General features: G+C 37.2%; 1 protein-coding gene across 1 annotated transcript in view; it reads left to right on the top strand.

Annotated features, from left to right (window-relative positions):
- The window catches only part of slf1 (SMC5-SMC6 complex localization factor 1), a 60849-nt gene extending 36003 nt beyond the window's left edge, over positions 1-24846 (top strand). The window contains exon 19 of the mRNA XM_056458474.1: positions 24140-24846. Coding sequence (XP_056314449.1) covers positions 24140-24645 — 506 coding nt within the window. The 3' untranslated portion in view covers positions 24646-24846. The remainder of the gene's footprint in view (positions 1-24139) is intronic.
- Positions 24847-25290: the final 444 nt, after the last annotated feature.

Here is a 25290-nt window from a genome sequence, read left to right on the forward strand (position 1 = left end):
CCCATCGGCTTGGATGACGCTGTTAGCATCCTCCTGAAGAGATTAGACAAGTCAGGTCTGTGGCTCTCGTGAAATTCGCATGCTGGTTTTTCACGGGGGAAATCTGTCAGAACAGAAATGTTTTGGCGCGCCTAGCTGTTTGCGTGCCACATGCAATCGATGTTTGCGAGCTTTGAAGCGAGCGCGACATGTGTCAATGCGGTAAGCGCGGGATGGCTTGACGACGGGGAGGGACTAGAGGAGAGGCAAAATGAGACAGGCTCCTGGTTTCCCACACGCCTTACTGTCACTCTCTCGCCCGCTCGCTCATTCTTCCATTTTGACTAATTATAGTTAATTTGATTTCGCTCCCCTATTAACTCATGTAGATATTCTGGCCTCAAAAAGTAAATTAGATTGGGATTGTTTGGTCCCGGTGAGAATGTTTTTTTTTTTTTTTTCATTTCTCGTCTTGCTGACTGAGATTGGCCCAATACCAATGCATGAAAAGAGGTCAGAAAAGATGCTCTTTTCTTTGTGAAATTAGAATTGTGATGTGTCTGGGAAACAGACAGGCAGCAAGATTCCTCTCAAGAAACTGACACGCATAAATAACCTGAGGCCTGATATCAGCTTTTTTGGAAGACAATCCTGTGAATTCTGTGGTAGATGACTTGACTTTATTTATTTTGGGATTTTTAATTTATGTTCAGCATTGGCTGTGACTGAAATGGCTCATTTATTCAAACATAAGGTATGCCGCGGTTTTGAAAAGTCAAGGTTTTAAAACCACCAAAATTTTCTGCATTACTGTTCCTAAGGTATGAGTAAGATTTATTATTTACATTTTTTACAACAACAGTATCTCCAGCAAAGAAGATCTCCAAAGATGCCGTTTTAAAATAATTTATTTATATCTGTGTTTTTGAAACTAATGAAGATAGCAGAATCAGAAGAAGATTCATATGAATTATTTAGCCTGACATGTTTACTTCTCCAAAATATTTTAAATGTTTCTTAAATAAAATATTTTGTGTTCAAAGGGGTAAAAAGTTTTTATTTTAGAGCAGTAATCATAATACCGTCAAACTGTGAAACCGTGATGTATTATATCGTCCCATGCCTAGTATATAGTAAAAAAAATCACAATATTATATTTAATATCATTAGATATAGATAATTATTAAATATTTTTAACAATACATTTAAGAATATTTGGATTTTTTTATTTAACCACTTTATTTTAATTTACCAACATTACTAAGGCAAACAGTTTTAATAGTGAAAAAATAAACAGACAAAATAAACTAAATATCTTATCACTTTATAATGAAATAAACATAAGTGACTCTTAAGAGACTCTTAAGAGACTCTTAAACTTGATAAATAAAATGTTACAAAGTGTGTGCAATAATAAAGTGTAAATGCTGAACAATCAAAGCAAACTTTAAGGTGTGAATAATAATGATACAGTAAACCTCAAACTCTGCCAACAACACATTATGATAATAAAATCTGAGCTTTTAAGTAAAGGAACAAACCATCATTATTCAAATATATATAGCAACATTAAAAATTGTGAAGTTCCATGACTGTATTACCCCCTATGCTAAAAACTCTTTCAGATGGGGAGCTAGTGGCTGGGATGATGTTGTTCTGACCTGAAGTGACAAGCGTGCGCATGGATTCCTTGACCATTTACAATTGACTTTGCTCGCGCTCCCCTAGCGTCTTTCGTAACTAGGCGACAATCAAGTGTTTTTTTCAGAGGATGACAAATGAGTAAACCATTGTTGCAGTTTCGATACAGGTTCATGGAGAAAAGTAAAAAGTGCTGATGTGTTTGGTTTGCAGTTTTTGTCTGAGATAATTAGTCAACCGTTATTACTGAAATGTTTATATTCCATACAAAGTGTAAAGCAGATTGCTTAGTTCTACAGGGGGCCATTTATATGGATAATCCTTAATAAAATGGAAATGGTTGGTGATATTAACGTCCTGTTTGTGGCACATTAGTTTATGTGAGGGAGCTTGTAAATAACTCATGAAAGAATAAAGTTACTTTAAAAACAAGCACACTGTTGTTTTTTCTTGTGAAATTCCTAATAATTTTATTAAGGTGTATCCATATAAATGGCCCACCCTGTACTGACATGAATCTCTGTGCACACGCTGCATTCAGAAAAGTTGAGATGTTTTCTAGGTGTGGCTGGAAAATGTGCGCAGTTCACGTGTGCGCCGCTTGCACAACATGTGTGCGTCGTGCAAGTCGCACACCTTTATTGTAAATGACAAACTGACACCCTAAGCTTATTGGCAAAGCTTCCAGGGCGCACGCTCAGCAGCCACATTTTAATAAAATTATAGCACTTCATACCGAAACTACATCGCTGTTGACAATTGTGTTCGATCAATAAATATTGATACCGATTATTTTATCACCCAGCCCTACTATATACTATATAAGAAAATAATAATTGATAGTCAACACATTGTACACACACCAATATACAGAAAGCGCCAACAGGTAAAATGCAATGCACGTACACATATATAGTCATATATTGACATATATAGTCAACTAGGATTCCCACAACTTAAATGCTTTCAAAATAAGTCTGTTAAACACTTTTCTGAATAGTAGGGCTGGGTATCGAGTTCGATACTTTTTAAGCACCGACTGAATCGTCTCGATACTACCGAGTATCAAAAAATTCATTTTCGTTCGGTACCAAATTTCGATACCCAAGGGTATAATCTTGTCAACGTCAGTGAGCACCACTTGGAGAAAACCTGCATCCTTAACGTGCCCAGATCAAATGCTGGTGATTGGCTGCGGCGAGGCTGTCTTGAAAATCAATAGTTTACAACAGTTACGCCCACTCGCACAGAGCTTGTCAAATTGTCAAACAGACTTACAAAATCAGTTAACTTTTAGCACTTCTAGCTTGTGTACCGTTAAAGTTAAGTTTAAGGCACCGTTTACACTGCAGATAAATGTGACCCAATTCCGATTTTTTGTTCATATGTGACACAGATCGGATCTGTATGATGACCGTGTAAACAGAAAAAAAACGCATGCATTCGGATATTCAGCGATCGGTTTCAGGTCCCCTTCATATGTGGAAATAAATCAGATATAAATTGGATATGTGACAATGCGACTGTCATGTAAACAGGCAGATCAGCTTTATTGAGGCTTTCTGTTCTGATCATCATTAAACTTGTGACAATGTGATGCTTCTCCGCGGTTTAATTATGTAAAAGGAAGAGTGTGTGTGGAGATTCCGACGCGGTAAACAACAACAACAGAGGAAACATGGAGGAAAGTGGTCAGTCGCCACAATTTGCTCCCACCAGACCTGAGATCTCTCTCGTAACCACACATTCCTCTGAATGGTGGAGGACATCATACAGCACATAAACCATAAGCGCAAGCTGCGATGACTGCCCTTTCCCACCTCCTCTGCCTCAAAATCATTTTAAAGTTGGGCGAACTTCATGTTATAACTTTTGCTTTTTGTCGCTAATAACACACTCACTGCGGGCTACACATAGAACAACTTTATTCTCTCCAACAACACCAGTGCGCACACAGGCAAAGGCTACATCAACTACACACACACACACACACACACACACACATCAGGGCCAAACCATTACGTAAACTACGTGGGGGTAAATCTGGACTGAACCATTAACTGCTAATACTACGCTTCGCATATTTCGCAGAGCTATAAACAAGACAGTTTCTTCCATCGTGGCTAGTGTGGCACAAATGCTAAAACCCACGTTTATGCATGCATCGTAAATTGTACGGCAAGTGTAAAGACATGAATTGGATATGGGTCACAATTAAAGAACGTGTAAACGGACAGACAAAAAAAAATCTGATATAGGCAGTATCATATGTATACGGAATTGGGCATCAAGACCTGACAGTGTAAACGGGGCTTAAGTTTGTGCAGGGTAAATTTATTAATCCTTTTTTGACCTAACGTACGCTGTGTAATGTTATGTACTGTTTCGATGGCTTTAAATACCTGGCTAAGTTGATACTAAAATGCTTTAAGGTTAACAGTAAATGAAGTTTACCTCACATTTAACTTATCTTATTTAAATGTCCTTATCCTTGGCTGCATTAACAGTTTAGCTTTCATGTTTTCTTCACATTAATGTTATAGTCTCTGCTCCTGCTGACCCTGGAATTAGGAGACCATCAAGTGATAATCCATTTACCATTTACACTGGCAGAAAAAGTAAAAATGATCAAAAAAAGGAAATATGAATGCCACAAGGCCGTTACAACTTTTATTGTTAAAGGTTTGCTGCCTTTTTTTACTGTGGAGAAAGATTAGATTTACTGGATATGCATTTTTCAATGCCTAGAAAGGAACCAAAAACATAGTCAAAATAAGTCCATGGGATATAAGTGGTTCAATCATAATTATCTGAAGCTGCGAGAATACTTCTGTGCGCAAAGTAAACAAAAATAACTTTATTTAATGATTTATCCATGGGAGGATCAGAAAGCTCTTGGATTAAATACAAAATATCTTCATTTGTAGATAATTAATGACAGAATTTAAATTTTTGGGTGAACTAAACCTTTAAGCAGCAGTAAGCCTCCCAAATACTTAAAATTGATTGACTTAAAACTGCTTGAACTTTATTAAAACTGTTTGCACTAATATATTGTGTTAACTACACTTTGTTCATTTTGTGCTTTTAGTCCTTTGTTTATTGGTCTTAGAGATAAGCCTGCTATGAAAAGTGTCACGAACATCCTGAAAAAATAATCTTGTTAAAATATATTTCTTAAAATAAAAGTATCGAAAAAAAGTATCGTTCGGAACCAGTATCGAATTCAGGGTATCGGTATCGAAAATTTTGGCAATGATACCCAGCCCTACTGAATAGTGAATTGCACATATTGCACAATATATGGGATAAACCAGGTCAGTGTAAATATTCTTTCCATTGTGGTGAATAAAGTGGCCAAGCTGTGGTATAAATGAAATGTTATTGGCTATTTGGTTAAAAAAGGGGAGGGGCTGATCAATTTGTTCTTTCTTACTTCATGTTTCAATTGAAAATACATCAGCAGATTAAAAAAATCTGTTCATTCGACACAGAAAACTTATTTATTTTAGAAAACTTAATACCTATTTTACAATTAAATTCTGGGCATCCAAATGCAGAATACGAGTGCATGAAACCTACATAAATAAAGTGACAGATTCTAAAATCAAAAATTGGTGTTTCATTCACTCGATGGTTACAGCTTTGTTCACCTAGGGTAAGGGCCAGGGGTAAGCTAGTAAAATGCTTCCATTTGGGATGACATTCAGTCCCAACATTACACGGTTGAGTGTAATAAGAGCATATAAGAGTAATAAGAGTGTGTAAGAGCAATGTGTAAACAACATACATAATGTGTGATTTGGGATGCAACTTGAGTTTTATTGGACATGGGGGGGGCAGGGTGAGGAGGTGAAAGACAAGACCCTCCTCTTCCTGCCCGTGGGCACTGGCAGATTAACTGTGCCATGGCCAAGGGCAGGGACGGGTGTCATCAGCTTGCCTAGCCCAAGGCAACCAGCACAAACCTCCCCCAAACACACACATTGTAAGTGTGGTGGAGCGTAATTCCACTCAGCCATTTCCTGATTGGTACTGCATGCAGCTTCCAGTACCCAACAGCTTGTATCCAACGAAGAGCAGAGCGAATAACGGCCCTGAATAAGCCTTCGAGTTACTGCCATGGCCTTCGAATCTTTATGGCTCGACAGTTGCTGTGAATACAGCTCTGTTTTTCAGGACTGGGATGGATTAAGGGTTGCTGGCATGACACTGGGTCTCTTGCATGAGGGTCGGCATCCAGAATGTTTTTCTCAGCTTCAGTCACATTCAGTCAATTTTTCTGTCCCAGTTTTCACAAGCTTTTGAAAGTGGTTGCTTCTTGACATACAGACATACAGACATTACTTTGATTTCTTTGAGCGTCAAAACATAAATATTGCTGTGAAATACAGTCGATGTCCAGTCTCTAAAGAACTTTCGACTGCTTTTAACTCGACCAGCAACTTGTTCAAGCACTTAAATAGAAAGCATTCAACAACAATACCTGTCACCAAAAACTGCCAAAACACGACGACCCATCTTAGCCTAAACAGGTTAAATTGGATTTTTATGCAGAATCAGAAGTGAAAGTATCTTCTGAATGTGAAGAGAAGTGTAGCTGCTTATGGGGCCGTTCACATAATGCGTCTTTTGCGTGCGCACATATTGGGAGCACATATTGCACGCACTCGCATTTCCCAGGTGCACTCAGTTTGAAAAATTGCGAGTGAGAACTGACCGATTAGCTTCATACTTTGTATGGAATATGCACATTTAGGTAAACTAATTACATCAGACAAACACAGAAAAGCCAAACACTGCATTGCTTTTTCATACTATGGATGCCAATTGTTAAAGGTATCCAGTTTTCCTCTAAACGTCTTCTTTTATCTTAAAAAAAGGTTTTGGAACAAGTGAATGATGAGAGATTTTTTTTTTAATATTATATTTTTATTTTCTTAAAGCAACACAGCAGTACAAAAAGCAACAACAATTATAAAGATAAAAAAGAAAAAGCAAGAAAAAAAAAAAAGGAGAAAAGACAGAAAAAAAAAAAGATTTTAAAACCATTATTACTTCAGTTCCTCTAGTATTATACATGGGTCAGCAATGTTACACATATATATCTAGGCCAGTGGGCAATTTGGTGATCTTGCAGACGATGACAGGGTTATACCTTTAAACTGTTGTCCTTGGCATTTGACAAATAATTAAAAAAGGGTTTCCAGGTGACTTTGAAGACGGCAATGTTATCAGAAAGATTGTGTCTTAGTCTCTCCAAATGTAAAGTGCTAGAGAATTTAGAAAGCCAGGATTTAAAAAGTGGTTTTGATGCCTTTTTCCAAAAACAAAGAGTATTTTTTTTAGCTAACACCATTCCATATTGGACAGCTTTTTTAAATTGATAACTGAACTCATGAAGTGAGTCAGACAAACCAATAACGGCAATTCCTGGATCAGGGGCGAGGTCTGATGTGAGAATTTTAAGTTATGGGCGAGCTATCTCTTTAAGTCTTTTCAAGCTGCTGGGATCAATCCATTGTAATGTTTTTCAGTGAATATTAAATTACTGAAAGAGCTGCAGTTTACTTTGTATTTCTTTAGGTATATTTTATATGTTTTAAAAAGTAACTTCAAAGTAAAGTAATTAGTAATCTGATTACTTTTTACATGAAGTAATTAGTAATGTAATCAGATTACAACTTTTTAGTAGTCAGTAATTTGTAATCAATTACTTTTTTGAAGTAACTTACCCAACACTGATCATGACTTTCTCAAAGTCTTAAATGTATTGTTGCTTGCAGATATTTACCAAACATCAGTAAGTTCTCAACTATATATCCTACCCATGGTTGATAGTATAGACAGTAACTCAGAAAAACAAAAGAGTCATGATTTCTTTTGTTTTGGTATTACAGTATAAAACACTTAAAGGCTTAGAGTTCCTCGGTGCAGTCGTTCCAACACTGTAATGACAAATGATAGCTCAATGTCTTTGTTAATAAGGCTGAGTTCAAACGCAGTTGTTCTCTTTTTCTTCCTCTCTGTGTACATTAATAGGAGTATTTCCCTCTCGCATTTTGCATTGAAACCGCGTTAGATTAAAGCTCTGGCAAAGCTCTCGATTTAGTCATTACACAACTCCTCATGCTCTGTTTGTTTGTTTGTTTGTTTGTTTGTGCTAGTCACACCAAATACATTAATCAGCTTCTCTTCTCAGACTTCTCTCTCTCTCTATTCCTGTTTTTCTTTCCTTCTCTCTCTCTCTCTCTCTCTCTCTCTCTCTCTCTCTCTCTCTTTCTGATTGCGAGTGCCTTTGAGCTTCCTCTGCATAATTTTTCTCCTATTAAAATGTATAATTAACCAAGTCACTTCCTCACACTGAGCTCACCAGACTTTCAGCTGAGCCACTGTTAGGAACAATACCGAATGTTTGACTCTGAATTTGGTGCGCGTAATAATTCCACCAAACATATAGCACACTTATTTCTTTACATATGAATCTAATATATTGAATTGTCTTGCACAGTGGTGATAACACCTAGAAGCAGCAGAACATTTCGTCACTTCTGGTTGTTTCAGCAATTTCATTGATTTGTGCAGCAATAATTCTCATCTTACTGCACATAACCCATAACACATATTAGATATTAAATATTTTCTGATTGGATTTTCAGTTTCGGACAATAAAATTACCTGAATTTGGTTGTGTCATTTCTGTGGTTAGGAAACAGTGTTACTCAAGATCCCCGATCTAAACTGAGCTGGGGACAGGTGCAAGACAAAAAAAGTAATGCCTTATATTAAAGCTCCAAAATTTTCATCTAAAACAAGTTGTTGTTTTTTTCTTTTTCTTCTGTTTCTTCTTCTAAGTTTGGTTTGGTATGTAATATCATTTTTTGACATATTTTTTTCTAGATTAGCCAACTTCTAATTAATATTTTTATTAGTACTTTAGTAAATTTCTATATAGTTATGTATATACTGTTGTCTATGAACATGGCCATGAATGGCTAATTTTCAATTTTGTTGTGAAAATGCAGCTCAGTGGATGATCTTCAGAAGTGTCTTTTAGAACTTCTTTTAAATGGGTTTTTATCCCAAAAATAAATGTGTTGTCAAATTTCTTATCCTCAGACCTAGGATTATCAAAGGTACCACTTTCTTTACCAATCAGTACTGAAATTTCAAAACATAAACTTCCTGCTAACGGTTAAGCAGCGTTGAGCAAGTTCTTTAAAACTACTAAATGGTCATGGTGTTAGCGTGCTCAACATATATGAACGTGATTGGCTCCAATTGGCTCCAATCATTGTTTGATGCTCATACTTACCATATAGACAGACACTGAAGTGCTGGAAAATGATGTATGTCGAATAAATGTCTATGAGCAGATATAGGAGCAATCAATGAATATTGGCACCAATCACAATCATTTCTGTTGAGCATGTGAACACAACGGTCAGTCAGCAATGCTTAAGAACCAGAATTTAAATGTTAGTTTGAAATGGACGTTTTTAAAATTTAAGTACCACTTTGTAGTGAAGTTGGTACTTTTGGCTATGCTACTAAGGCCATCAAAGGTATAGGATATTTTCAGTGGAACATTAAAGAAGATAAGATATAATTTCTTAAGATCTCAATGTATCTTCAGAAGCCAAAGGTACACTACATTGCCAAAGACCTTAGGATACCCATCCAAATCATTGAATTCAAATTCCCCAAGCACTTTAATGGCCACAGTTGTATGAAGTCAAGCACCTAGGCATGCCGACTGCTTCTACAAACTTTGTGAAAGAAGGAGTTGCTCTTGCCACCCATTTGTGAAATCCCCCACTACTAAACGTGGTAGGCCTTATAAAATCAGTCAGGGGTCAGTGCATGCTGAGGCTAACAATACACAGAAGTAACCAACTTTCTGCAGTAAATTGATACAAACCTCCAAACTTTGTGTGGCCTTCAGTTAAGCTCAGGAATACTGGATAGAGAGCGTCATTCCATGGGTTTCCATGGCTGAGCTGCTGCACCCAACCTCACATCACCAAGCTCGATGCAAAGTGTCAGATAAACTGGTGTAAAACATGCTGCCATTGGACTCTAGAGCAGTGGAGACATGTTCTCTGTAGTGATCTGTCTCACTTCACTGTCTGGCAATCTGATATACTGTAGAATGGGTTGATGTTTGGGGGAGGTGGGATTGTAGTATAGGGTGGTTTTTCAGGCGTTGGGCTTGGCCTCCTTAGGCTGAATTATACATCAGTGTCGAGTGAAAACAAAAGTATCCATCTAGAACTCCAGTTAAAGTCAAAACTATTAGCCTATTGTGAAATTGTTGTTGTCTTTTTTAAAGATTATCCAAGTGATGTTTAATGGACAATGATTAATGTAACTGTTCTGAAGAAAATGTCATGTTTTACTGTAGCTTTTTGAGAAAGGGGTGCCACCATCTTGGAATACTGCTGTGTCCGACATCATGGGGTTGGTTCTATTTCCTGAGGTGAACAGATATATTGGAAGTAATGGACTGACCATTCTTTTCTATTTATCTTTTTATAAAATTGATCAGCCTTGTTCCACTCTCCCACACTGGTCCAGTGCTGCTTGACTTAGGGATTTTATATTCAGACTTTATATTTAAAGTCACAAGACATTCCCAAATCAAGTCTCTCATCAGTCTGTTTAAGGACGTATAAAAACCTGTCTTGTGAAAACCTCATCAATCTCAGCTTAAACGTGAACTGAGGTGAGGGGCTGTATCATGTGAAAGAATATAAGCAGACTCACCCCCTCCCATACGTTGGGTATTGGACCTTGTTAATGACCAGACAAGCAGACAGCACTAGACCAGCATAATGCAGATTAATTTTTTAAAAAAGAAATCAAATAAATATATTTTAAAACCAATGTTTGTCTTGCACCAGTTCTGCGAGTCACGTCCACATCATTTAACTCAGGTTAAATTTGGCTTTCCAGTCTCCATAGTTTGTCCGTTACTTCCATTTATATCTGTTAACCTCAGGGAAGGGAATCAACCCTGTAATGTCAGACACAGCGGGATTCCCAGATGGCTGCATTTTTGCTCTAAAAGCTATAGTAAAACATGCCATTTTCTTCAAAGAGTTTACATTGTGTTGAAATTGTGTTTGTTATTCATTCATTTATTTTCTTTTCGGCTTGTACCTTTATTAAAAAAAAAAAAAAAAAAAAAAAAGCGGATGCCCTTTCAGCTGCATTCCGTCACTGGGAAACATCCGTACACACTCATAAACACACATACACTACAGACAAAGCTTACCAAATTCACCTATACTACATGTTTTTGGACTTGTGGGGGAAACCGGAGCACCCGAAGGAAACCACGTAAACACAGTGAGAACATGCAAACTCCACACAGAAATGCAAACTGACCTAGCCGAGGCTCGAACCAGTGACCTTCTTGCTGTGTGGCAATTGTGCTACCCACTGCATCACCGTGCTGCCTGTGTTTGTTATATATATTTTTATTAAAGTGGAAAAACTATGTAAATATAAACACAATAAAACCTCAGCACAAAGCAAGGTTCATAAAGATATAGATGAGCGAGTTTAGAATGGGCTGGCCTGCACAGAATCCTGACCACAACCTTATATAAACATTTGCGATGAATTAGATCAGAGACTGCTGGCTAGCTGTCTTCTCATCCAACATCAGTACCAGACCTCATAAATATGCTTCTAAAAGAATCGTCAAAATTTCAAATAAACGTACTCCCAAACTTTGTGGAAAGCCTTTCCAGAATAGTTGAAGCAGCTATAGCTTCAAATAGAGAGCCAACTCTATATTAAAATTAAGATTGAGATGTTATTAAGGTTATCTGCAGCATGTACGCATCACTTTTCAGTATCGGCACAGTTTACCTACCACTTTAACCTTTACCCTCGAGCCTCTAGAGTAGGAGTTCTTAATCTCGCTCCTGTTGTCCTGCAGATTTTACCTTCAACCCCAATCAGACACACTGGGCTAGCTAAAATCAAGCTCTTATTAGGCTTTCTAGAAACTTATTAGGCTTTCAAGTTGGAGCTAAGTTTTAACCAAGTTTGAGGCCAACCAAATTTGAGAATCCCTGCTCTATAGTGAGCTGTACCAAAAACTACCATGCATTGTAAAAGCACCATTGGTGTACTGAATGGAACATTTGTAAAATAGTTAATGAGGCAATATGTAGAATTTGAAATTAGATGTTCAGTCCAATCTAAATAAATATTGCTGTACTAAAAGTATTGAGTAAATGTGTTGGTTTAAACTAATATTAATATGAATGCCAATACTTTTTGTTTATTTAATTTTTTTTTGTTCATTTTTAACAAAATCGCCATAGCGTATGAGTCTGTGTGTGTGAATAAGAGTGTATGGGTGTTTCCCAGTGCTGCGTTGTGGCTGGGAGACAAAAACAGATGTCAGAGAAATTGGCGACTCATTCCAGTCTGGCAACCCATGATGAATCAGGGACTATTCAAAGGATAGTGAGTGAGTGATTTTTTATTTTTTTTTATAATCACTTATTATTATTATTATTATTATCATCATTATTATTATTATAATTAATATTATTTGTATTATTATTATTATCATTATTATTATTTTTATTATTATTATTATCATAATCATCATTATTATTAATATCATCATTAATATTATTATCATAATTATCATTATTATTATCATTATTATTATTATTATTATTATTATTATTATTATTATTATTATTATTATTATCATTTTTCTTCTTCTTCTTCTTCTTCTTCTTCTTCTTCTTCTTCTTCTTCTTCTTCTTATTATTATTATTATTATTATTATTATTATTATTACTATTATTATTATTATTATTATATTATTATTATCTTTATTATCATTATTGTTATCATCATTATTATTATTATCATTATTATTACTATTATTATCATTATTATTACTATTATTATTATTATTATCATTGTTATTACTATTATTAGTATTATTATTAGTATTATCATTAATATTTATATTATTATTATTATTAATGCACATTTTTAATGAAATAATATAATTGTCTTAGAAACCAAATTTTGTTATTTCATTTTGTTCACCGCTGCACCTTGACCCCCTGCAGTTAATCAGCTGAAAATGGGTGATTTCATACTGCTCTTGCCATTTTTATGTGCAACATGCATCATGCGAGGGTCTGACACTACACCACTGAAATAGACTCATATCTTTATACAGCGCCATCTGCGTGCCATAACTGACTCTGTGCTGCTCTGATAATCTAGCTGGGATGAATAGCACCTATCTTTATCAGTCTGGCATGGTGGCATCAAGGGGTCTGCGCTGCTGCATCTCTAACATAGCGCTCAAGTGTGATGCCAGGGAATCAGGTTACAAAAAGCTCCTGTTGTGCCCCCCATGCACAGTAATCTGTCCTAATCTGTGCCTGCCTGGCCTTTTGTCTTGGTCAATCTCTGTTGGCTCAGTATAATGTGATTTCACACAAACACACACGAGTTCTGTTGGGTCGATGGGTGTTTGTCTGTGGGTTCACAGCATGACAAAGAAGTGTATCTTGTGCCCTATAGACTAAGGGCTTGTGTTGTCTAGATTAAATATGTGTGGATACAGAACGGATGGAATCGTTTTTGCTCTGTTTCTGCTTCCCCTCCTCCACCTTTCTATTTCTAGTCTTCGTCTGCCCTCTAAAGGCTAAGGGGCGGCTTGCTTTGCTCTGACTGATGTTTTTTTCCATGCACGTTAGCAGCAGCGCATATCTGCGAGAGCTGTATTCCCCCCCCCCCCCAAATTTTTGTCATCTGCACGGGGGGCATAATTACCATCTCTGCCATTTAATCCCCAAAGGTGTTTTATTTATCCACCGAGCGAAGTATCTGACACATCACGCCAATACTTGGACTCACTTCAATCGTTCGGTGTGACGAATGTGCCAGCATCATATCAAAACCCCCGGTTGACCACTCCAGCCGCTGTGCGTGTGTCTGCGGGGCTAAGCGCTGACAGATGTGTGTTTCATGGGCCATTGTGAAGAAAGGGTTGCAGCTGATCATGCCGTCCGGGGGGAGGAAGATCTGCCCGTAGCTCACATTCATCAGCAGCCGCTGGCGAGCACGCGTTTGCGAGGGTGGTTGATATTGAAGGGCCACGTCTCAGCACTTGTCGCATTCCAGGTTTTGGGCTGTCAGTGTGACAGTCCTGCGGTGGGATCGGCGTTAAAAATGCATGCTACCTGAATCAGATGATGGTGCATTGGCTGTGTTAAGTGTGTATTTTGAATGTGAAAGATTCAAATTTGACAGTTAGGATTCAAGGTGCATTGTACGCAATCAAAATAAAATTTGACAGTTGTATTCACTCTCAGAGTGTGTTCACACTCTGCAAGTTTGCCAATTGTTAGTGAGGTTCAGTTAAATTAGTGTGAGCACTGTGTAGCACATAAAACAAGTAGACCAAAACTACTGAAAAGATGGGTCTCGGTGTGCTTTCAGATAAACTCTGGTTCATGTTGTGTTCAGATTTCAGTTTAACTGCAACAAAGACATGGTCAAGTCAAGCCAACTCAAGTCAACACACTTTTCTTTCTATAGTGTGTTATACATTGTAGATTGTGTGATGAACAGGCAAATAGTAAAAGTCGGATATGGACATTTCATAATTGAGGGGCGTACTCGAGGTAACTGTTACTCAACAGATTAGTAATTTTTCAGTATCAGTGTCTCAGTTGAAGAGTGATTTACTCTACCTGACAAAAGTCTTGTCGTCAATCCCAATTGTAAGAGTAAAAACTTGATTTCTAGTTGATCATCAAAATGGCAGAAGGTTGATTTTTCTGATGAATCATCTGTTGAACTGCATCCCAATCATCACAAATACTACCTGTTAGAACTCGCATTGAACCCAAGATTCTCATAGAAATCAGTCAAATTTGGTGAAGGAAAAATCATGGTTTGGTGTTACATTCAGTATAGGGGCGTGTGAGAGATCTGCAGAGCGGATGGCAACATCAACAGCCTGAAGTATTAAGACATTTGCGCTGCCCATTACATTACAAACCACAGGAGAGGGCAACTTTTTCAGCAGGATAGAGCTCCTTAACCTCCACATCAAAGTTCCTGAAAGTAACGAAAGTCAAGGTGCTCCAGGATTGGCCAGCCCAGTCACTGGACATGAACATTATTAGGCATGTCTGGGGTAAGATGAAGGAGGAGGCATTGAAGATGAATCCAAAGAATCTTGATGAACTCTGGGAGTCCTGCAAGAACGTTCTTTTTGCCATTCCAGGTGACTTTATTAATAAGTTATTTGAGTCATTGTAGAGAAGTATGGATGCAGTCATCCAAGCTCATGGGAGTCATACAGAATATTAATTCTTTTTCCACTGCACCATGACTTCATATTCTATATTTTACGTTATTTCTGTTTAGTGACAAGACTTTTGTCTAAGCAAAGTTAGACCTTACTGTTCTAATTAAATAATTAAAGTCAAGGCATGATCATATTTTATTTGGGTGAAATAAGCGTAACCAAGAGGCCTTTGCCTTTCATACAGTATAGGCCACTTCTGATACCAAATGATCAACTAGAAGTCAAGTTATTATTTGTTGTTCCTAAAACTTGGATAAGCTACAAGACCTTTGTCAGATAATGTATTGAAGGGCAGCTCCATCGATCCCAAGCAAGCCAAAAGGTGACTGTGAAAGAAAAAAACCTGAAGTAAATGAAGGGGTAAAAACCTTGGGATAGTCCAGACTCAGTTGAAGGACCAGTTCTCCTCTGAACAAACATGATGTCACAAGATGCAAAACTCAAAAAAACAAATAACTTTCTTTTTGTTAGTTGCAGTGTCGCTCATTAGAGATGAACAAGGTCATCGGAAACATCTACCTTTGCAGCAGATCTTTATTTTTGTGTATGATGGAATTCCAGGCACCCTTTTGTCTCCTTAGCCAACTTTGTAGTTTGAAACTGATAAGAAATATCGGATAGGCATATACAAGCATGTTTAACCCAGTACACCGTTGAATATAGAGTTAGATCTCCCCAAAGTTATGTGTAATTTATAAATATATTCATGTGCTTGCTTACTTTGTATCTTCAGCTTCAGTCTTAAAATTGAAATTGTGAATGCTAAGTGCTAAACAATCTAACATCACAACTTACTTTCACTGCTTGTTTACAGTATATTTTATAAAGATACTTACTTTATTTAAAGAGTTTTTTTTTTTGTTAGTCTGGGCTAGTGATTATGTTCAAATTGAAAAATGTGTTGCTTAAACACTCTCGTAGTGAGCAATATGCTTTTATTTAATGCTTTTAGTTGAATACCGATGCTGTATTTTCATCATTAGCTTACAATTGTGGTGTCATGGCACTTGTTGTGCAAAGTGAAGCACTTCAACATGACTTAGTGTGTACATCTGTTTTGCTACAAATGAAAGAGATGTTTGAATGTCTAGTATGCAGTGAAGGACGCAAGCATTCCCTTTCCCCTTACAGCAGAAAAAACAAACCTTTTCACAGCTCCGGTGCCATTTAAGCGTGCATAAAACATGGCCTTCTCTCTGTCCAATTTTTATCAAAGTTGTGGAACATCAAGCAGGGGGAAGCTGGAGGCAATCCAAGGCCTCTCCCTTCAACAAAGAATAGACATTTGCAGTTTTATTGAATTGTCACTGTATTTCATAGTCTTACAGTAAGCATCGAAAGGAAGACTGTGTTTTGGTCCTGTCAAACAGCAGCGCTATTTTCCCTAAAGCCAGAAATGTACGCATTGAATACATCTGTCAAGGATTCAGAGAGGTGCACACTGACCTTAAACCTGTGAAGTTCTTGTCTAAGCTCTGGGCAAGGTCTCGTCCGTGGAGGGGGGTCACGGCGATGACCCGTTAGGATGAAATTTGTTGTTTTTCTGCTCGATTCTGTCTCATGGACTTACTCTCTTTTTAGCTCCTTGACCTCAGTAATCGCTCTGACCCTGAATTTTGAAAACAAGCCTTTTTGCCAAAATATACAAGAGTAGTCTGTTAGTATAGGCAGGTCTTACAAAAAAAAGGTAAAATAATGGTACTGTGATGGTTCCACAGTCCAGTAATTGTTACTCATTTACATTTGTTTGTTTATCTCATACTTTTATTAAAATAATCTGTCTTTCTCTTTTTAGTGTATTTTTTTCTCTCTATTTTTAGATTTAGCAAATGTGGGCTTGGTATAAGACCAATTATTAGTCCAACACACAATAGTGTTTTATGGCCAAAACCTGACAAAAGTATTAAAATAAATAGTGGTCCCAGTGGGATGAGATGGTATTGCAGGGGGCCCTCCAGCTGTTATAATTTGATGTATGATTAGATACAGAGAAATAAATAATGAATTGTTACTATGCATTTACTATTGAATTTTCTACATTGGTATAACAATTAAACATTTTTTTCACTGAATGCATTGCTGTCAATAGGTCCAGAGCTCCAGTTCTGTCTGTTTTGACTGCTCGTCTGACATAGAGATTTCATAGGTGAATGCTGCTGTGAGCATAAAGATACTCATATCTTTGCAGGTGCTTAAAATTATCAATAGGACTCCTGCAAAATGGTCCTTTCACTAGGGGACTGGCAAGTGAAGTAATCACTACACGCAGGTGCGTATTTCTACAGTTTCTAAGGGCATACTCTTATAGGCACGGTTGCTTTGAACCGTGCTGAAGTGTGGTTGTCCCCTCTCCCCGATGGCCCGCACTCACACTGCATCTTTACTTTCCGAACCTGAGCACGCTTACGTCGTCGATAATGTGACTGTTCAGTTTAACAGGAAGAGAAGGACTCTTGCTCAGCACAGTGGAGATTGCATTAGTTATATTGTTTTAGTTGTTTGGAATGCAGTGACTCACAGTCAAATATTTTGCAGAACAGATCCACAACTTTTGACGCTCATAAATTGTCACAAAAGTCATTGTGCTGCACATATTAGCAGGTTTGCTGAAGGTGCAGCTGTCATGCAGCGAGGAGTTTGCGTCTTTAATAAACTATGACAGTTTGCGTTCATTGAAAAGTAAGAATGATTAATAAATCCATATGAAATAGTCCCTTAAAAGTGACACCGTGTCTTCAGTTTCTGGCTCCGGCGTACACTACAGGTCTACCGCGTCCAACTGGGCCAGGGCCAGCCAACTGAACCGTGCTTGGGCCCGATTCGGAGCACTCACACTTCTCAAGTGAACAGTGAAACGGTTCAGATAGCATAGCATGAGTGCACCCTAAGATTCTGTTAGAAGTGTTTTGTCCAGTCGAACACAATGTGTGTGTCGCAGTTTCATTGCCTTAGATTTACATATATGTAGTTTCATAATCGTAGTTTCATTGTCATATACAGTAGTTACAATCAACAAGCTGACATTTGTATTTGCTCAAATGTGATACAAATGTTGCTAAGGAGAGGAAAAAACTTTATTATTGTGTAAAAATCTGTCCCATGCAGATGTAATCTGAACCCTTCACTTCACTTAGTTTACCAAGCTGCCACATAGCGGGTTCATCTAAATATTGCTGTGAGCAACATACAGTATGTTTGGTTTAGTAGTCCATGAGTTAAAAAGGTCTAAACAATCCCTTTGCATATACCATAGTAGAAGCAGAGTTATTGACTTCATTCATTGAAATATTAGAAAGTACTGTATTAATTCTCCTGTTGTCCTAGAATTCTGTAAACACAATTTGCCCCTTTGGGTCAAAAATGACCTGCCTCCTCTAAACCTCTGAAATAAAGCAGGTAAAATTAAACAACCTCAGTTTTGCATAAAGAAACAACCTCATCTAAGCATGTGATTTTTTTTTTTTTTTTAGAAAAATGTCAATTTCAGCTTTTTTCCTGCTGTTAAAATGGTGCACTGTTAATTTTTGACCCATAATTCAACAGGAGGGTTAATAATCCACATTATTTGCTAATAATTCAATGAACCGTCATCAATTATTCCTTAAAATGGATTGAAATTCAAAAGACGTATAAGATTGCAGAGGCAAGAAGATTTTTCTGTGCCCCCGTCTTTGGTAAATCTGTAATATAAAGCAGCATTTTATTCCCTTTTTTCTTGCACTTGTGCACATAATGATCCTGCCTTTTGATAGTGGGATTTCATCTGAGTATCAACAGCGAGCGGAAAGCACGGCAAAGCTTTTAAGAGAGGTGCAGAGTTGTCTGAGCTTTAGCAGAACGGCTGCCACATTAGCAAAGGGGTTTAAGAGTCAAGTGTCATCAAGAGCAGTTTGCCATAGAAATAGGGAGATCTAAATGCAAACAAAGAGTGCTCTTGACACGGCTGCCGTTTGCTAAGCCAAGAGCGAGTGTGTATGGGCTTTACCTTCAGCCACACTAAAGCCACTTAAACTCCAGTCACAGACGATGAAAAAAACCATTTAATATACACGGACATCAACTCTGTGGTGAAGAATGAATGTATTGATGCTGAAAAAAATATGTTGACGTGAATTGGTCAAATGGAAAGAAACGAGTTTGCTGAAGATTTTTGTGTATTTGTTCATTCTTTCTTTTTGTATGCCTTCTCAAAAGGCATCCATTTCAGCAGTGGCAGTGAATTATTGAACCCAGACTAACAGAAAGCATTGAAAAAATATCTTGTTTAGGGGACATGTTTCATATTATGCTTTAAAATATTCATGTAGATACAATTGTACATTAAAATAGCATGAATGAGAATTTCTCTTAATTAGGCATGATGGCGTCAGTGTGTGTGGCCGGCTGTCTGCTCCATCTAGTTTTGTTTTTATTTATGTTGTTTTTATTTGTCATTTAAAAAAATGCTTACTCTCTTTTGGTTTACAATCACCAAACACTTTTTAATATTAGAAATTGCATGGAAAATAGGGCGATCAACAGCAGGGATGAGCAAAAACACGACCTCCCCCTCTGTCTTCACCACAAGTACCTACTACTCTTTGGTCCTTTGGGAATAGGAAGCGGCAGAGGCATCAGGGAAAGCGTGGTGGCCTGGTGGTTAAACTGAAGACATGTTTGGTTGATTTTCCCAACGTGGATGTTCGTGGACTACTGGCGGAGTACCATATAGATCACAGTCGATTTGATTGTCAACGCTCGTTGGATCCTGCATATACCTGGTTGGTATCAGTTATAAACTCCAGTTTTATCGTCCCCTTTTCTCCCCGTTGTCGTAAAAGTGGAGTGAATGCCTGTTACCTCCGGACACTGAATTGGCAACCGTCGATGCCTAAAAATTCTGGACCAGTCAGAATATCCCTTCTAAACGCTAGATTGCTAGCTAACAAGACTTTTATTCTGACTTCTTTACCACAAACAATCTGTATTTCCTGTGCATGACTGAAACCTGGATGTCTGTTGGTGAGTCAAGCTCATTTTCAGAAGTTTTACTGGGAAACTGTACATTTTTTAATTTTTCGAGGTCTACTGGACATGGTGTTGAAGTTGCGACATTTTTTAAAACTAAATTTTTGTTGTCGGCAGTTGTCATCATACGCCTATTCAGGTTTTGACCTTAGTGTTTTTGAGTTGATCCATATTGACGTTGTGCTTGGTGCACTGGTATATATAATATTAGACTTTATAAAGAATTTTTCTGACTTTTTGGCTGACGTTTTGCCAAAATATAATAGGCTATTAATTGTTGGTGATTTTAATATACATGTTCGCTGTTACCTTTAAACCTGTGGTTCAAGATATTTTAAATCTTATTGAGTTTTTTAATTTAATACAGTTTGTAACCAGCCCTACACTTTAGAATGGGCACACACTAGCATTACCATGAATCACTGTAGTACCAGAGTGCATTTTAGTTGGAGTATGCTCTTGTTTAGGGTGTTTTCGTTATATGTATTCAATTGTTTTTGAAAAATATGGCGAAAATACTGGATTTTAGTTAACAAAACTTTTAATTTTAAACCGATCTGTTCTGCCAATACAACATGTTATTTTGACTATAATGTGAGTTTGTTAATTGTGTTAGTATAAGTTTGTGATGCTAGCCTGTGGCTCATTATTAGACTAATGGTGCTTGGAAAATATCTCTTCCTCCTCCTCCTCCTCCTCCTCTCACAGAGCTCAGTTGTTTATTTGTCCAGCTTTATTTGATAAAATCCTGGTTTGAATTACTCAGAGTGACTGACTGTGTGTTTAATAAACTAAAACAACTGAGCTGATTGGATTTTCACTTTGAACAATAACGATGACTCAGTTTGGTGTTGACTTTACCCACTGCTAAATGTGCTGATTTGACGTAAATCGCCTAAACATTGTACATTTGCCAAAATGTAGTGTCCATTACTAGCCCTGAAAAAGAACAGATTAAACCAGTCTTAGATGTTTGTTTTTTCTTGATATACAATATTTGTTTGTGTCATTTTGGTTTACCATTAACCCTCTGGGGTTTGAGGTGATTTTGGGGCCCCTAAGATTTTGACATGCCTTGACATTTGTGCTTATTACAACTCATTATTACATAGTATTGGCCAACATACACTTTTTTGTATTCAGCACAAACTGTGCTACAATAATATAGATATATAGATGTATTTACTCACGTCTTTTTTAGAAAAAAAATTAAGCAGTGGTTAGTAGGTTTTGGAGAAATAAAAAGTAGCTGATATAAGGTCCAAAAAAACATTCTGAATGGGCCTGAATAAGACTTTTGATTAACTAGTGTTGTATGTTAGAATATTAACTTCACAATTACTTGAAAATTATTCCATTCTCTCATTCAAAGAAAACATTACAATGATCTACATTTTGTAAAGTTTACTTTGGGTCAGCATACTGTATTCGTGGGAGTGGCAATGGGAATGAATAATTCACACCTAGAGAGACAAAAGACACTCAGAAGAAACTCACTAACATTTAGTTTAGCATTCTGAAGCTGGTATTTAGTTATTGTCCTAAACCCCCCTTAAACCACCAAAGAAGACCAGCTTGATCTCATTAGAAGATCATCTAAGCTAGCCGCGTAATGACAATCTTCATCTGTTGACCTCAATTTTTTAATGGTGTTAAATATGTGTGTGGTAAATTACTCCCCAATAAAAATAAAATATGGTTTTATTATAGCAAATGAGTACTAACCATATTTAAAACTATGTAATTGGTATTGATTAGCATTTGCATAATCACAGTTTCACTATAAATACCATTGTGTGTTTCGCAAAACCATGATGGTTTCACTACTAAACTACTTGTTTGTTTGTTTGTTTGTTTGTTTGTTTTTAACTAAAATCGGTAATAATTTTTGTAAGGTGTATGTTAACAATCTTATATGCAAAGCTACTATTACAGCAGTTTTTTGAAATGTTCTAAAAATGATAAATCATGCTAGAAACATTTATTCATTTTCTTTTCGGGCTTAGTCCCTTTATTAATCAGGGGTCACCACAGTGGAATGAACCGCCAACTTATCCAGCATATGTTTTACGCAGCGGATACCCTTCCAGCTGCATCCCATCTCTGGGAAACATCCATACACGCTTATTCACACTCATACACTACGAACAATTTCGCTTACCCAATTCACCTATACCACATGTTTTTGGACTTGTGGGGGAAACCGGAGCACCCAGAGGAAACCCGCGCGAACACGGGGAGAACATGCAAACTCCACACAGAAATGTCAACTAACCTAAACTGGGGCTCGATCCAGCGACCTTCTTGCTGTGAGGCGATTGTGCTAACCACTGCGCCCCCATGCCAGAAACATGTTAACATTAACATTAATAATAATTTAAATTTCTAGTTTTTTGAAAATGTTCCATAACTAAATTTTATGTGTTCCTCGTGTGATTTTCAAGTGATGGTTCACCCAAAGTTGAAAATTCTGTCATAATTCATTCGCCCTTTACTTTTTACAAACCTGTTTGATTTCCTTTTCATTTTTCTGCTGTGTATTCAATTCAATTCATGTTTATTTCTATAGCGCTTTTCCAATGTAGATTGTGTCAAAGCAGCTTAACGTAAAAGTTCTAATAAATTGAAACTGTCGGTCCAGTTTTCAGAGTTGAAGTTCTTTGGTTTAATTTTAACTGCTGAAAATCCAAACACTGAAGATCAAATCCATCGATGTGAAGCTTCACAAGCCCCAAACCAAGCAAGCCAGGGGCGACAGTGGCGAGAAACAAATCTTCAACAATTAATGAAAGTGGAGGAAAAAACCTTGAGAGAAACCAGGCTCAGTTATGAGCTGTGTATAACAAAAATGAAGATGTTTTTACTTCCATAGTATTTGTTTTTCCTTCTATGAAAGTTAACTGTTACAGGTTTTCAACTTTCTACAAAAAAGATTTCTCTAAGAAAATTAATAACGTTTGGAACCTCTTTGAGTATGAGTAAATAGTAAGTAAATTAAATATTTGGGATAAAGTATGCCTTTAACATGATTAGACAGCTTTATTTATCATGGTTGTCATTAGGACTGCACGATATTGGAGAAAACTGACATTGCGATGTTTTTTTTTCTTCTGCAAAATATATATACTGCAATATTAATAGAATTTGACAATATGACTAAAAACTATTTGGAAAGAGTTTTATATTGATTGTGATGCATTTGTAGGCCAGTGAATCTGTGTAAAATATAATTAACATATTACAAGAATAAAGATACAAAAATAAAATTAAATATACAATTAAATAAACAGTGCTTTATGATTTACTGGAGAGTCTAACAAGTATTGAGGCACAGAAATTAAATTAAATGTAAAAATGTAAAATAACACAAAAAATCATTAAAGTTGTCCTAAAACTATTCTACAACATCCATTCTTGTCTCAGGACAATTTTGAAAAACTTTTGTTATCAAATGTTGACTACTGTGGTCTTTTTTATTGAAATAATTAAATGCACTTATTCTTTGTTAAAGCTACACATTTCTAGTGCACAGATAGTTTAAATTAGCTTGAAGTCTTACATAGTCACAAAAAAAAAAAGTCCTAAAAAAAATCTGCGTTTGACAGCAGATCCTGAAATGCGACTATTGCAGATTCGCACATTGTGATATCGATGCTGAATCGATTGCATTTCTATGTTTAACTAAATGGTCAAACACATGCTGTATAGGTAAATTGGAGGAACTAAATTGGCCTTGGTGAATGAATGTGTGTGTAAAACATATGCCAGGGTAATTGGAGGTTCATTCTGCTGTGATAAATCATTGACTTAGTCAAAGGAAAGTGAGAGAGTAAACTAAATCAGCGTTTCTCAACCACGTTCCTGGAAGACCACCAACACTGCATGTTTTGGATGTCTCCTTTGTCTGTCACACCCATTACAGGTCTTTCAGTCTCTGCTACTGAGCTGATGATCTGAATCAAGTGTGTTTGGTTAAGGAGATGAGGAAAATGTGCAGAGCTGGTGGTCCTCCAGGAGCTTGGTTGAGAAACACTATAAATGATAGTAACAAATTAAAACCTTCAAGCTTCTCAATCAAATTTCAAGCCAATCATATGCCGTCAAACATTACCATTCTAATAGTTTCTCTTTTCTGTCCAGGCACATCTTTACTGAAGTTACGTAACACTGACGGTCTTACCCCTCTGGACCTGGTCCCAGTAGAGGCTCTCCGTGAGGAGCTCCTCCGCTGTGCAGAAGAACGGGACAAATATCTGGAGTCTTCCTGCTTGGAGGTGCGGGATCTCCCCTTGATTGAGTGCTGTTCATGGGTGCTCGGCTGCTTGTTCCTCACCTACACTCATGAGCTTTACATATCTACTTACAAAACCCCCCTTACGCCTCTGAACTTGAGTCCCGCTGTGTGCCGCTCGCTGATCCGTCTGCATCCTGGTGCACTGTCCTCCACCTGGGGGGATTCACGTGCGGTGACCCTGGCGGAGGACCTGAGGACTATGTTGAGTTTGGAGCAGTACATGTCCCAGGTGAGCCCTGCACTGAGACACTGTCAGGGGGATCAGACCAGCCTGTTTGTCCAGCTGCTGGAAGACCTGCAGGCAGAAGGAGCAGCACTGATCGCTGGCCAGTCTGATTCTGATTCCTTCTAGAAGATTCTCTGCAGAGCATCAAGAAGAAATTGGCCTACTGTCTTTTGTTAAACTGGGTTATACTGTATAATACTTTTTTGTTTTGTTTTTTGTTGTTGCTAATTGGTTGTTAACATTTAAAATGGTGATAATTACGTGTTTTTTTGTAAGAAAAAAAAAATGTATATTTTTTGTTACATAATTATGCAATTATATATTTTTATAAATCGTTCTCTTAGGTATTCTGAAATGTTTTCATACTTAGAATTCAAATAAAAAATTGGTAAAATTAAAGTAAATAAAGCTCTCCAAGTCTAACTAATGTAGCAATAGTTTTGTGTCAATCTTTAGACATTCTATCAAGAAATTTAATAGAATGATGCATGTGGACACAATTTTGGTTGGTTGGTTGGTTGGTTGGTTGGTTGGTTGGTTGGTTGGTTGGTTGGATGGATGGGTGGGTAGGTTTTTGGTTGGTTGTTTTTTTTGGTTGGTTGGTTGGGTGATTGGTTGGTTGGTTGTTTTTTAGGTTGGTTCGTTGTTTGGGTGATTGGTTGGTTGGATAGGTGTGTGGGGGGATGGTTGGGGTTTTTAGTAGGTTGGTTGGTTGGTTGGTTGGGTGATTGGTTGGTTAGATGGGTGGGTGGGTGTTTGGGTTTTTTGGTT

This window comes from Danio aesculapii, chromosome 5 (assembly GCF_903798145.1).
Source record: "Danio aesculapii chromosome 5, fDanAes4.1, whole genome shotgun sequence".
In the NCBI taxonomy this organism is placed as follows: Eukaryota; Metazoa; Chordata; class Actinopteri; order Cypriniformes; family Danionidae; genus Danio; species Danio aesculapii.